General features: G+C 30.1%; 1 protein-coding gene across 1 annotated transcript; it reads right to left on the bottom strand.

The window, feature by feature from the left end:
* Nucleotides 1-8,359: 8,359 nt before the first annotated feature.
* LOC123899771 (gibberellin 3-beta-dioxygenase 1) lies at nucleotides 8,360-10,351 on the bottom strand. The gene is made up of 2 exons (XM_045950989.1): nucleotides 9,672-10,351; nucleotides 8,360-9,083 (listed from the first exon to the last, which is right to left on the bottom strand). Exons 1-2 carry the CDS (start codon nucleotides 10,160-10,162, stop codon nucleotides 8,447-8,449), a joined length of 1,128 nt encoding a protein of 375 aa, XP_045806945.1. The 5' UTR covers nucleotides 10,163-10,351; the 3' UTR covers nucleotides 8,360-8,446.
* Nucleotides 10,352-16,083: the final 5,732 nt, after the last annotated feature.

Genomic DNA, 16,083 nt, shown 5'->3' with positions numbered 1-16,083 from the left:
GATCCCCACAGTCGGCGCCACTGATCTTAACTGTTGATCAGAACAGGTAGAAGGCCAGCTGGAAGCCCGTTGAGCAGATGGTAGGCAGTAATCCGAGCAGATGATCCACGGAGGGGGGGGGTTGTACCTGCAGGTGCTCCGATGCCTAAGTCAGTAAGGGTAGAGAGCAAAAGAGATACTAGAGAGAAGTTAGAGAGAGAGAGTAATTGCAATAATGAATAGTGTTCTACCTTGCTCTCCCATGAGGGAGAGTATTTATAGCCCCCAGCTCTGGGCCAAAGGTCCTCTTAGTGGGCTGGACTAGCCAAGGCCCATTAAGAGGGACTGCCAAGATATTACCCTTAGATAGTGGGTAGGGTAGTAATTTTACCCTATCTTGGTTGAGAGGTTGTACCATGCTGACATGGAGGTGATTGGGCAAGCCATGTGGACTTGGTGAAGGTCTAGGTGGACTAGCATTAGTCTAGTCCAGAACAGAATTTGTAAACTTTTTCTAATTTGGAATCAATATATAGACAAGCTCCATGAACTTACACATTGATAAGATTTAAGAAATTAACTAATATATAATTATACACTAATCAATGATCCAAAAGGTATATATAGTGGTCATTCACAATTTGAAAAGACATAAATTAATTGGCTTTGACGGAGAAATATGCTTTTTTAATAAAAAATAAATAAATAAATGATAATTATTTTCTCTTCTTTTAATTGGCACTCATGACTCATGGATGCTACTATCTGATCATGATAGACTTGTTGCTCGATCGTGTGGTGGGATCAGATTTTGGATCATATTAATAATCAATTGAAAAGGCAAATGTTGAAAAGATTAATGAAAACATTAATTATCCTAATTATTCAATTGGTATTCACATAATCGTAATACAAATCCAACTAGCTAACTCTTAAATCTTTGTAATTGATGTGATTGAGATTGATCAACCATAGAGAAGCTTTATTGATTTTTTTTTATCAAGTAGTTTATTGACTGAAATTTCACTCTTAAGATGAATAAGTGTAATATCTAGGGTTTGAAATCTAACTCCTATATATAAAATGCGATGTCTTTATCAAATAAGTTAAGATCACGGAGACAAAGTTTAATTGTTCTAATATTAGATAAAAGCACTTAAAGAGAATCAACCTTGATTATTCATGCATTGAAAAGAGCCGCATATTCGTGTGAAATTTATTATAATTAATTGGTTAATGGATGCATTATGCAACTCAATGCATGTAAGAACACAAAACTAGTCATTTCAATAAAATAGAGATATCTCCTTAACATTTCTGTGTCAAAAAAAAAAAACTCCTTAACATTTCGTTCGCCAATATTGAAACACAACTTCAAAGCTTCACCACAAAAGGGGTTTGCCTCTTCTTTTCATGAAAGTGTCACCAATTATTTGGTTAATTAAAGTTGGGACTTAGATTCTTTTACTTTAAGGCAGGCACTTCAATCATTCGTATGATTTAGTCATTTAAACCTCCCTTATGATAGGACTCTTAATCATATATAGCATAATAACAAACAACGTTTCTTTAAAATTCCAAGCTTTAGTATATTTTCTAATACAAATTATGTATCTATTCGCAAGTATTCCTCAAATCGAATAAGTAATTGTTTGGTTTCACTTGTTTAAAGGAGTTTCAAAATGTTCGGATATTCTCGAGTAGAATCGATGTTGCATTCATGTATAATTGATTATAACTTGAAGCAAGAATTTGAAGCTTCGGCATCTAAGCTTGATTTTTAGTCAAGTTCCTCCAATGAAGATGAAAAATAAAAAACAAATTCATCCTTCTATATTTGAAACTCACTAAGATATCCTTATTAAAGATGCTCTTAGTGGCGCAATAAGTTGGTAAATGATACATTTCAATTATATTGCCGTACAATATTTTTTTCTTTCAAGTACTTCTCAAATAATTTTTTTTTTAAAATTGAAACATTTGTTTTTACATGTCTTTATGCCTAGGGTTTTTGTTGGGGATGATATGCCGGCCGTACAGTGCCTAACTCCAATTTGAGGTACATACATATATATGCTGCAGGGTGCATGAACTTGCACACAACAACAAAGTTCAATACTATAGTGCTTATCAAAAAAAAAAAAAAAAAAGTTCAATACTATAGTGTAGCAGTGCAATTCACTAGCTAGCATATAAAAATTTGGGTAAATAGTGTTATACCCCCCTGCAAAATAGGCGAGTTTTGCGTTACCCCCTGCAAAATATTTTTTTGAGATTACCCCCCTGCAATGTCAAGATTCTTTGCGTTACCCCCCTGGATCAACAAGTGGGCATATGACGTGGAAGAATCTTGACGTGGCATGACACATGGAAATTAATTTATTTTTTATTTATTTTTAATTGCCAACTCATTAATTAATGTGGGTTTTTAATTAAAAAAATGAAAAAAAAAACTTAAAAGTTGTTATATTTTTATGAACTTACTTAAAAGAAAGTTTTTTTTTTTTTTACTAAAAGTTGTTATTATATATATATAAAAAAATTCTTATATATATATAATAACTAATAATAGAGTAACCAAAAAAAAACGAAGATGAAAAAAAAGCTAATAATAATAATAGTAACCAAAAAACTAATAATAATAATAATAATAATAATAATAACTAATAATAATAGAGTAACCAAAAAAGAAAAACTGCAATCACATAGTAACGCAAGAACAATCGCTTTGCCCTAACCCCCAAATTGAAATTGAAAACGAAGAACAATCGCTGCATATGAACGGAACGAAAAAAAAATGTTTCTTTAAATAAAAAAATTTCTTTAAAAAAAAAGTTTCTTTAAAAAAATTTTCTTTAAAAAAAAGTTTTTTTTAAAATAAAAGCTTCTTAAAAAAAAAAGATTTCTTTAAAAAAAAAGTTTCTTTAAAAAAAAAGTTTTTTTCATTTTTTTTAATTAAAAAATAAATAATTACCGAGTTGGCAATTAAAAATAAATAAAAAATAAATTAATTTCCACGTGTCATGTCACGTCAAGATTCGTCCATGTCATATGGCCACTTATTGAGCCAGGGGGGTAACGCAAGGAATCTTGACATTGCAGGGGGGTAATCTCAAAAAACTATTTTGCAGGGGGGTAACGCAAAACTCGCCTATTTTGTAGGGGGTATGACACTATTTACCCTAAAAATTTATATGTGAAGCCATTGAAAATTCACAACAATATTCTCTTCCAATTCTTTTTTTTTTTTTAAATATTTGAACGGATGTTTATTGTTGGTTCCATTTTTTGAAGTATAGCGACGGTGCGACACGTGGCGTGCATTTTTTAAAATTTTTATGGAGAAAGTATAAATGACTACCAAATGAATATTTTTAAATATTCACACACACAGTCACGACTTTCCAAATTTAAGTTAAGATGAACGTGTTCAACTTAAAAATATCAGTTTTATTAGTTGAGTTATATCTTATAGATGACTTGCGTGCATTTTAATCCACTTAAGAAATATAAAAATAATTTGGTTTTCCAACAGAGACAATACAAGTTCCATTCTTAACATGGTCATTTTTTTATTATGGGCATGAATTAAATCTAAGGTGCATGGTCCTTTCAACCTTCATCACATTGGAGTGCAAATTAACTTTCATTTGCTTGGGTTATATTTATATGGAGCTATTTGAATAATTGGTTTTGGAGGTTTTCGGGGTGGTGTTTTGAGAATTTTTTTCAAAGATTATTTTGTAGTTTTTTTTGTTTCTTTTCTATTCATAAATAACAACACACCTTATGCGATGAGTAGATTTTGTTAATATAATTATAGTTTATTTTTCTTTAAAAAAAAAATAAAAATTATAGTTCATTTGATTTTCGAAAAGTGGTCTATGAGGGAGATGTTTTGATTCCATCCCTCCGCTCTATCTACTCGCAATTGAATGAATATTTTTTTTTTTTTACAAACACAAACTAAATATAGTTTCAAAAATAGAGAATATCTCAAAATCATAATGACTAGCCCAAAAAATGGTTGCTCTAGTAAGCTTGTGAGCTACTATGTTCGATTGTCGTTTGACAAAGATATCCCTTCACCTCCGAACTTAAAGTTTGAATTTAATGACAATACATTACGAATATATACTACAAATAAATGTGCTAAATTCTGAGATACCCGAGTGCATATTATGAATTGCATCCACTACACTTTTGAATCGATTTCAAAAATGACATGAGAGATGCCACGACGAGTCATTCCGTTCATGGCTTCAATCAAGGTCATAGTTTCACCTTCAATTATAGAACATGTTCCTTACATTCATGTAGTTCCAGTCATGACAAAGTGTCCCATGCGTACATATAGTGTAACATAATTTTACACTACTCCCCTCCGTCCCAAAACTTTAGTCCTTTTGAAATTTTTCACGGAGATTAAGAAATGATAAAAAATGATAAGTAAAGTCATTTTTACCCTTATTTTATTAAGAAAGAGAAAATATATTTAATTAATGTTTTAACTTTAGTAAGGGTACAAGTGGTAAAGTATCACTAAATATGCATTGATTTCTTAAAAGAACTAAAATTTTGGGATAAAACTAAAAAGGTAAAAAGACTAAAGATTTGGGACGGAGAGAGTATTAATCATAGCAATCATTAATTCTAACACTTTATCTTATCAATTTCTTGATATAATATAGAAGATTAAATATTTCTATTAAAATATTATTGTAAAATTAATTTACAAGACGATACATAGTTTTTAAACTTTTTATTCATTTCAATTTTTTCTTATGAGAAATAATTGAAATTTTTCCAAGGACAAATGAAATGCTTCGTTTCATCATTTAATAAAGAAAATAATTGAAAGAATGAAGATTTTTAGTTGTGGCAGGCGAAGAGAAGACCCCAACAGCAAACTTCCAATACAAACATAGTGACATGACAACACAAGGATTTTTTCCGAATAAAATATCCGAAGCTTTTTTTCCGAAAAAAGAACGGAAACTTTTTTGTTCAGACAAAATCTCCGGAATTGTTTTTATCTAAAAACAAAATTTTCCCCCCCAAAAATCGAGAACTTTTTTCCGAAAAAAAAATTGAATATTTTTTCCGGAAAAATCGGGAACTTTTTTCCAAAAATAAAAAATAATATAATACTGATAGTACACCATAATATCATGTACACATTCAATTCAGTCCACAAAACACGTGGTACATTGGTGAGAGACCTATCATGGTCTCCCACCCTAGAATTCGCCTATAACTATAGAGATAGAGATTAATTTCCAGTCTCGTGAAAAGAGACTTGTATCTTTTTTAAGCACAGTTAAAGACAAACATATACTTTTGATCGCTATTATAAATAAAAGTTACTTTTTAAATTTATTGGTTAAATATAATACTTCCTCCGGTCCTTTTTATAAGGAACACTTTGAAAAAATCACATAGACCAATGAAGCACATTTAACATAGTTATTTTCATTTAATACACTTATAAATTTAAATTTATTCCATGTATACCCTTATTTAATTACTCTTTATTCAACTAACTTACTTATTTTTAAATTATCTCTCATAATAAATAAGGGCATTAGTGAAATTGAACATTTAAAACATTTGAAAATTTGTCAAAGTTTCTTATAAAAAGGACCAAATTTTTTGCCCTAAGTGTTCCTTATAAAAAGGACCGGAGGGCAAAATATTGATGACCCCTTTTTGCCCTATAGTATTATTGTAATTAAGTGTTTCTTATAAAAAGGGGTCATCAATATTGTTGATACCATTTAGTATTATTGTAATTAAGCTCGGTTTTATGATAAAATATTGGTTTTTAAACTGTCGTGAATCGTATTTGTGCCGGTGTTTCTATAACTAGCAATTTTTCCTAGATCCTGCCTCAACTTCTATTAAAGAATTTCAAATTTTTAAAGTTCATCCTCCTAACGCTCTTATCATTGAAGAGGTTTTGGGGCACCCTCCTATAGCGTATTGGATCAAATGCAATACATATGGGACAACTCTTGGTTGTCTAGGTTTAGAGATAATTTCGCTACCACACTTGGTTGTTTTGTGAAGAATCTTCGTGTCACTTATACTTTTCATGTTGAGATTGTGAGTGTGATAATGACTACTGAAATTGCTAATTCAAAGGGTTGAAATTTTCTTTGGATTGAAACAGATTCTTTAATTGTTATACATGCTTTTCATAATCATTTTATGGTTCTTTGGCAACTCAGAAATCGTTAGTTAAATTGTGTTGAAATCACTAAGATATTTTTTACCATATCTCACATTTATAGAGAAGTAATATGTCGATGGTATTATCAATTTGGGTCTCCATTTTCAAGAAACTACACCTAGTAGTATTAATCATGCTTAGCTAGAAATAGATTTTGTTAATTTTTTTTGGAGCACGTACTGCACTTTTTGAGGGTGGTGTATTTTGTTACGTTCTCATCTAGTCCCCCATATTTTTCTCTTTTAATAATTTTTTTTGAACGGCTCTTTTAATAAATTTTTGAGTTAACTTATTTGTTGATTAGTTAAAGGGATACCAAACTAGTTGGCAAGTCTTCAACTATATCAACTAAACTTTCTCTTTTTTATTATAAAAAAAAAAACTCCCTTTAAACTTAATTATAAGCAAATTTTTAGATTTATTAGATAATTAATTTATCTGGTCTATAATGATGATCAATGAATCTAAAAATAAAAATTTGTTTATAATTAAGACCGGAGAATAAATAATCTATATTATAAACAAAATATATCTATTATTCAATAATTAAATTGTGATTTTTTATTTATAAAGATGTCGATCAAACATGATAAATTGTGGAACCTGCTAGTGCTACTATGGTTTTGACCAAGGCTAACTAGCCACCAATACACGTGGGTTGCAGAGAACATTATGTTCAGACTTTCAGACAATTATTATTTCATCAATGAACAATCATTTAATATAATTTTATTTATTTATTTATTTATTTATAAATGAGATGAATATATTCCACATCATTTCACATGCATTACTCAATTTTTATTTATAGTGGAAAATAAATACATTCCATATCCACGTGTGTGATCTTTTATCAACCACGCCCGTATTTAGATATTTTAATTCAATATATGTACAAATTAATTAATTATATTTGTTTTACTCTATAAGTTTATATATATCCATCCCTTTCATTAGATATGCACCCCCATCGATTAGAGAGCAAAATTATACGTACAACTTGGCTGGTTGAAATCAATTCTCTAGTGATTTTGTAAGGATCTCATAGTGCACGTCCTTCACATTATATTATATTATGGATTTGGATAGATAGATAAATACACATATACATCTTCAACTTGATCCATTTGGATATTTTCAAATTAGTAGGAGAAAGAAAGAAAAAAAAAACTACAAAGGAGACTTAACATCGATCAATCAATTTAAAGAAAATGGATAAATTAAAGTCAGTCCAACGAGGTTAACTACTACCACCACATGCACTGTTGGTGTAAAAAATTTGTGTAAAGAAACGTTTCCCATTTTAAAACCCTTATGCATAAGTGATTAAGCTCTTGAACCAAGCAAAATTCCTATCCATGATGATATATAGGCTTGGTTACAAAATTAATTTGAAACTATTTTATTTTATGTATACAAACTTAAGATTAATATAGGAAAAATGTTATTTAGTAAGATTTTTTTTGTTTACAATGTAGCAGAGGATTGAACTCATGACCTCGTGCATATTACTCGAATCTCTCGCCACTAGACCAAAGAAATTTCATTGTAAGAAACAAAAGAATCTTATGTGGTAACCCTTAATACTTATAAACTATAACAACTCACTGTTTCTTTTGTAAATCTTTCTTACTAAATAACAATGCTCTTAATATAGAAACGTACGCACATACAGTACTTTACGCCATAAGTTAAAAAAATAAATATCAAATAAGTTCCAAAGAAAATATTGTTTTAATTTGTTTGTCGTGTAGTGTAATTGAATATCCAAATTTGAAAATTTGTCATGTTCCTTTCACTACAAACACAAATGAAAAAACAGTAAGACTCATGTTTGCATTTATGTTTTTTTGGTACAATCTCTATGTTTGCATTTACTAGCTACTTTTTAAATTTTGTTTGATACTATAAAAAAAATGTTTGATTGGATGTATCTTATCTCTCTATATTAATAATGGCTCCCTCTCCCATTTAGAACCAAACAATTTTTTCTATCTTTATGCCCTCGATCTTTTACTTCATTTTCTTTATTGTTTGTACCCCCCAAATATATCCAATTGATTAACCACCAAAATTCAAGTTATGCAAATTAAAAGATAGGTCATTATCAATAAATACATAAATAAATAATTAGAAAAATAACTAGTGTTTCATTTTAGAATTGCCTTTTGGCTTTTATGATTGGTACAAAATAGACCATGCAAGAAGGAAGGATCGAAAAAGTTGAAAAACTATTTAGCCCACTTGCACACTACTTTTGTTAGAATCGTTTACATCAAACAAACCGTTAATAAGTGCACAAAGTCTAACGGATGATAGTGCTTTGTTGAAATGTTTTGCTTTTGTGCCAAGGTACTCATTCCAAGTCACTGACCTATAAAGGGGAGGTTGTGTTGGGCCTACTAATTTTGCATGTGGACAAATCTCCACATTGGATGGTGGCCCATATAAATAAGCAACCGAAAACCTTTGACGGATTCGGTTCACTAAAACCCGATGGAGCACACTAGGGTACAATCCGTTCGATAAAATATGGAATAGGTCGCCTACGTTGACAACTAGTCCTCCATGGAGTGGGGGCACCGTGACCCACCCAAAACCCTCTCGTTGAACCTGCAACCCGCTTATGTCGCTTTGGGATAGGATCGTTAGAAATGTCGAGTCCGTGTGTGGGGCAAGACCCATGGCGCGATCCGGATCAGGACAAATTGGGTAGGAGTTCAATTGCATAGCTGCACAAGCTTTTTCAAATTGGGCTTTTGAGCTGGCCCATTTGATATCTTCTTTTGTAATACCAAGAGAGTCTAACATTAGTAGCATTAGTTTCTCCGCTAACTTTTTCATGGTTTCATCATATTGCAAGACAATATCACTGAAAAGACAAAACAACTATTGTTAGGAAAAATCACATATTAGGAGAGTGTTGGGAAAAATCACACCACATGTTGACTAAATACTCAAAAGATTTCAAACATAAACTAGTGGATTCGGTGCAATAGATTCTTATGATTAGTTACCCTTTCATTCTTCAAAGGGTGGGTGGGTCCATATATGTGTATATATAGAGCTCTCATTATGATCTTTGCTAATTGCATTATAGGAAAAATAAATGGATTTGTATTATTTGGCCATTTGTCACCACAAAAATATCAAAACAAAACTCTCTTATTAAAAAATAAAAATAAAATAAATTAGTCAACAAAGGATAAGAATTAAGAGAAATTAGGAGGTAGGTAGTTTAGTTTAATTATTGTTTTTATAGCATTGGATGAGAATTGAGGACACACCACCACACATTTGGATGATATGGTTGAAATATCTTAAAATTTAAGTTTAACCTAATTCAATACCATAAAATTAGTTAAGTATTAATGCGTATAAGTTGAAAAATATTTCACTTATAAATAATTTTTTTATATTATTATATTATATGTAACATGAAACTCTGAAACGTACGTACCAGTATTTTGCATAATCTTGAGGCCAGAGTTGTCGAAAATGGTCAAGAGGTGGCCCAACGATGGTAAATCCCTCAGACCACATGAGTTTCGGGAAGAAGGAGGAGATACGAGCAAGGCCATAGCCTGTAACACCGTCCGGGGAACGAATCGCTTTAAGTTTTTGGTGAGAGGGAAGGGAGAAGAGTGTTTGTCCAACCCATTGAATGTCATCAAGAAGGCTTAAAGGGATGCCATGGTTCACCACTTGATACACCCCCCATGTTTTGCATGCATGGCCTATTAGTTTTGAAGCATTTGGGTCACTAAGATCAATAATTGGGACACTACTATTACTTGAAGAATCCTTCATAATATTATTGGAATTAATTGTGTGATCATCAAGGTTTGTCCAAGTGTAAGATTCAGGGAGTTCTTGTAGTGAGTTGAAATCAGGGTGCTTATGGTTAATGTGCACCGGGTGGGCTCTATAGGCTTCTGAGAGTGAAGGCATAGTGAGTAGGGTGCAAGAAAGAATTAATTAAGACCAATAATGAAAATATAATTAGCTAGGAATATGTGACTAATTAATATGATGAACTATATAGTTCAAAAGTAGTACTATGGAGTTATTGATGTTGGTACACTTTGCAAAAAAACATAGTACTATATAGAAACTTAGAAAAACTTATAAAGATGAGTTGAAAAAAATGATTGTGGGAAGTGAGTATATATAGATGAGATGGGGTATAGATGGCGACAATGTTGCCCTTACCCTTAACCCAAAGATAGAGAAATTAAGTGTGTGTTTTTTTTTCTTCTAAAAATTATTTTCCTCCTCAGGTGTTGATTTTGTTGTTGGAGTGGTGGTTTAATTATTATAAGTCAGTGTATTTTAGATTCTAAAAATCATTTTATATAAATATATAATTTAAGATATTACTCAAAAAAAAATTATTAATCTTGGTTGAATAAACATTCAATTTGAACACTATATGTTGAATCTTAAGATAGTTTTTCTTTAATATGGTTGAAAAAAATATAGAGAGCATTTTCCTACCACAAATTATTATTTTCTCTCTTCTATTAAAAGATTATGTAAGGACAAACATCCAATAATATCACCATTTGGACATTTATTATTTATAATCATATTTTAGGAAATAATACAACATATTTCATGGGGAAAAATTGGGTGACCGTCCTTGTCAGCATAACTGATCAGTAAGTGGGAACATCATATTATATACTCCCTTCGTCCTAAAATATAAGAATTAATTTGACTACTGCATGTATGTCAACGCACAATTTTGATCATTAATATCTTTAATTGTCTATTAGTAAAAGTTATAAAAACTTGATATTTTGAAAATACTCTTCAAAACAACTCAAACAAGATCTATATGCTAATATTTATATCTATATATTATTAAAAAAATATGATCAAAGTAAGATAAGTGAATAATGTCATTTAGTAAAATGAGCTCTTATAAAATGTGACGGATGAAGTATATAGTAGCCATATTAACCAAGGTTTGAACATAATTTTTTTATTTATTCACTTTTAGGATGAATTTTCAGCCACTTATAAAAACTAAAATAAAAAAGAAAAGTAGGTGAGTTAATCGGGTAAAATATAATGAGAGCTATATATGATTAAACATTATACATGTAAAAGTATATTACACTAAACTCGTATTAGCCTACAAATATATAATAATTAAATTAAATTTATTCTTATATTAATTATATGAATTAAATATAAGATGATTTCGTGAGCTTAACTCAGTTGGTAGAAACATCACATATATATTATGTAGGAGCCGAGATTCGAACCCTGGACACTCCACTTATTCACTTTTAAGGTGGAATTTCTAAGCACTAGACTACTAGACCAAAAGACAAAAAAAACTATGATGAAAATATTAAAACTTTAATTAATAATATTCTGTTTAAATCTATATAAAATTTTTGGTAATGCAAAGATATCCTCTACACGCAACTGCAGAGACTAATAATCGCATCAAAGTGACTGAGATCCATTTAAGGATCGACATTTCTCAACAAATATTTCTTCATACGCACCAGCCAAGATTGAACTCGAAATCAAATGATTAAGAGACTCAAATATTTACCACTTATATTACACGTGATGGAACATTTGTTTATTTATAGACTTAATTAGTCTTTTGGTCCCTTATAGATATTTTAGGTTTCACAATGGTCCTTAAAGAAAAAAAGGTCAGGATTGGTCCCTTAAAGACACATTTGTTTCTCAATTGGTCCTTTCCGTTAACTTTTTGCAAAAAATGTTAGTTTTAGTAGACTGGATTGTGGATGTCATTAAGTGTAAGTGGTCCACCAAAAACCTTATTAATTTTTAAAATTTTAACCATTGAAATTTTTTGTTATATTTGGAATTAAAATTTAACGGAAAGGATCAATATGACAAAAATATATGTCTTTAAGGGACCAATCCGGGCCATTTTTCTTTAAGGACCAATCCGGACATTTTTTTCTTTAAGGGACCATTGTAAAACCTAAAATGTCTTTAAGGGACCAATAGACTAATTAAGCCTTATTTATAATTATAAAGTTAAAGGATTTGGACGGAACGGTATTATATCTATGATGATGTAAGAAATGTGCAAACAGAATTTATAATTGAAAAAATGGCGTTTTGGAACAGTACAAGGAAAAGAACAAAAATGGAAAGACCATCTTGTCCTGTACGTATAAAATATATAACTTAAATACGGAAAGGAGAAGCATCTCCACCTCTCAATTTCAAGTCTAAGGGATTCCACAAAAGTGTAGGGACCCCTACCTCAACATGTGCCTATGTCTTGTCCTCAAGTAGAAAAACATTTAAATCAAACTCATTCAACTTGGTTCTCATTTTTATCTCATTGCTAAACGACAATAGTTACAATACCCCCATATTTGGGTTGCTGCAATGGTGACCAAAATGCCCATCTCCAAATAAATGTAATCATAGAAACACAAAAGACAAACTCACTCATTGTAGTATATTATTCTATCAATAGTTACTTGGTTTTGATTACGTTAAATTTGGTAGAAAAGATCACGGTTCGATCTCGCGCATCTGCAATCGGGAGAAGGCTTAAACTACTTAATATCAGAATTGACCCCAAACCAGATTAAATTGATAGCGAAAACCAATAAAATATAAATGGTTAATTCTATCATGATATCACCCAAAAAAACTAAATTAAAATATTCTAATACATAACCATTAGCAGCTAGCTCCAAAAAACAAATTACAAAACCACTAGGTTTGGTTTAGTGATGAGGGGCTTAGATAGTACGCTCTAGGTCCTGAGTTCGATCCTCAACTTTATAAACAAAAAAAAAAACAAATTACATGCATAACTCAGATGAGATGGTGCGAATTTCTTTTAAATTAATTAAAATTATGACTATAATATTTGATTTGAATATGCAACAACATTAAGAGTTTGCTACTCAAACATTTTATAATATTTCGTTTGCAAAAGTTTACATTATCTTTATACAATTGATTGTAAATAAACTTTTGTATAAAAAAAAAAAAAGTAATGCTTCTTGTAAACTTGAAAAACGTTTCACAAAAAGACAATAAAATTTTATAGGAGGGTCTTACACACATATATAGTACAATGTACATTTGTCTCGATAGAGTTAAATATGTTTTTGATATTATAAAATTTTGTTTTTAGTTCTATAAAAAAATAGTTGCATATTTTGCTTCAAATAAAAATATTATGCATTCAGTTTTAGTCTCTACTGTTAATAACAAGATCACTTTTATAGTCGATCCTAAGGCCGGATACCAAGTTTTCAAAAAAAACAAGATCACTTTTACTTTAATTAGCTAGCGAATTCAAGAGACCATAACTGCATGCATAAGATTTTTATTTGAACCAAAATATTTTGTTTTCTATGCAGTTTTAAAATTTTAGTAAAAAAAAGTCTATTTTTAAAAGAAAAAGATTGTCCATATATGAACAAAAAACCTAGGTTTGAGTAAGATGCTGGGGTCTTATGTTCAAATTTCATTGGCTTTAATGTAACAAAAAAAAATGACAATAACAAACTCAGCTCATTTCATTAATCTAAATGTTCTCAATGAAATGAGGAATCAAATGAAAAAGACAGCGACTACTGATTGAGACTACGAATAGGTCGTCCTAACTAAGGTATGAGCAACTACATTTACTTGTCACTTAATAAAGTTGAGATAAAACATAAGATTGACTTAGGACCGTTTGAATTTAACTTATTTTTAAGCTTATAAAAATAACTTTTTAACTTGTTTTTAAGCTTATGAAAATAATTTAAGTAAATGAATAAATTTTTATGTTAATTTATAAATTTTAATTACTTACAAACTTTCTTTATTACTTTTATTTTTGACTATATATAAAACTAAATACTATCATATATCAAGATAACTTTTACTTTTCGTATTAAAAAAAAATGATCACTTTTACTTTAATTAGCTAGCGAATTCAAGAAGGGGTGGGGGAGTAGTACTAGGGAATCTTACTATATGTTTTTTGACTCATATATAAGTAACCTTACTTATTTCCTTAGAATAAAAAAATATAAGTAACCTTACTTATTTCCTTAAAAAAACTTGTTTGGAGTTTCTTTTGGTTTAAAGTAACTAAATTTATTTATTTACTTTTTGGATATTCTTCATAGGCATAGGCTTACTCTAAAAACTATCTTGTGCACCGAATTTACACTTTTTTTTCTCTTTTATTTTTTTGCTCTTAACTTCTTTTTGCTCTTAAAAGTAAAAATACGAAACTCGCATCTTTTTTTTTTACGGAAAATATATTTATATATCAAATTCACTTGAAGTATTTTTTTTTAATGTCAAATAATTAATTTTATATATAATAATACAAAATAAGAACAATAGAAAGTTCAAAATACAAAAGAGGTACCAGAAGTTCACAAGAAGATCCAAAGATCCCTCAAAGAAAGAGGCAAGAATCAGCCATCAAGAAGGATAGACACAAGAGACCTCTAATCAACTAGACCTCACGAAAATCCGAGTCAACATCTCGACAAACTTTATCGGTTCCAGCAAAAGATAGGGTGCATACCCCACTCGTAAAAAGAACAAAGAGGGCCAGAGTTTTTACCTATGAACCATTTTTCAAGATGAAAGTTTCACCATATTAACCAGTCACTCAACAGAAAAAATTCATTCCAAAAAAGAAAACGTCATTTTGAGAGTTTCGAGATAATTCACACAATAGTTTGTCAAATTAACATTCATCCCAATCTATTTTTTCTACTCATACCCATGTCAAAGAAAATTTCGAAACATTCTAGATTACCGCTAAACTCACCTGAAGTATAAAATGGATTAATTGGATGTACATGTATAAATACTCGTTACCTATAAGGTTTGTAGTTTCTACACACAAACTGTTTATTGTACTAGTATAAGTTTTTGTACTCATTTATGTGGTTCCCGAGATACCATGCAATCATAGATTAGTACATTACCATCCAATTATATTATATATTACTAAATAAAATGAAAAAGAAAAAATATAATGGATATATATGATGTCATCTCGATTAATAATTGAAAAATAATATATACCAAAAGATGAACAATGGTGGACCTGTTCTTGTAATTGCTCATGAGATGAATAGCATTCATGGGACATAGTCTCGTGTGTGTTCATAACATCACATATAACACCCATTCATATTACACTCTCTCCATGTGCACATGCACTTCACGTGGTACGAACATGGTGAGGTCGGTTTTTTTGTTTTTGGGTTCATACAACACACTGTTTTTCATATTAATTATGTTTTCTTTAAGGAAAAAAACAATTATATGCAGCTAGGCATATATCATTTATATGAAAAATATATAGATGTCAAAAAGGTTTTACATAATTCACATATTAGATAGGTTTTATCATACCAATTGTGTGAAAGGTTATTGGTTACATATATACTTTTTAATTTGGTGGAAATCATATGGGGTAAGGTAACTAACCAATATTCGGTATTATGTATCTCACTTTTCACTCTTCGAAATAGCAAGTACTACTGTATTTTCTTATGTTCCGAACTGAGTTAAGGTCCAGATTCAATCGTTATGTTTTGAAGTTCAATAAAGTATTGATTTAAATATAGACTATAAGGGCCCGTTTGGTGCACAGGATAAAGAGATAGGATATGATAAAATTATCCTATCCTATTCAAATTTCTTGTTTGGTGCATCAATTGGAAATGATAAAACAAACCTATTACTTATCTTATCCTATTGAACCTTTGTTATTTTAATCCTGATTTTAAGCTGGGTTAGCAATATGATAGGATGGGCTAATCCTGTCACGCTTTTCCTCTCTTCGAGTCACGGTGAATACATTTTGCTGAATTTTTTATTATTTGATT

The sequence above is a fragment of the Trifolium pratense genome, linkage group LG7 (genome assembly GCF_020283565.1).
Source record: "Trifolium pratense cultivar HEN17-A07 linkage group LG7, ARS_RC_1.1, whole genome shotgun sequence".
Classification (NCBI taxonomy): Eukaryota; Viridiplantae; Streptophyta; class Magnoliopsida; order Fabales; family Fabaceae; genus Trifolium; species Trifolium pratense.
This window is presented reverse-complemented; position numbering and strand designations above follow the sequence as displayed.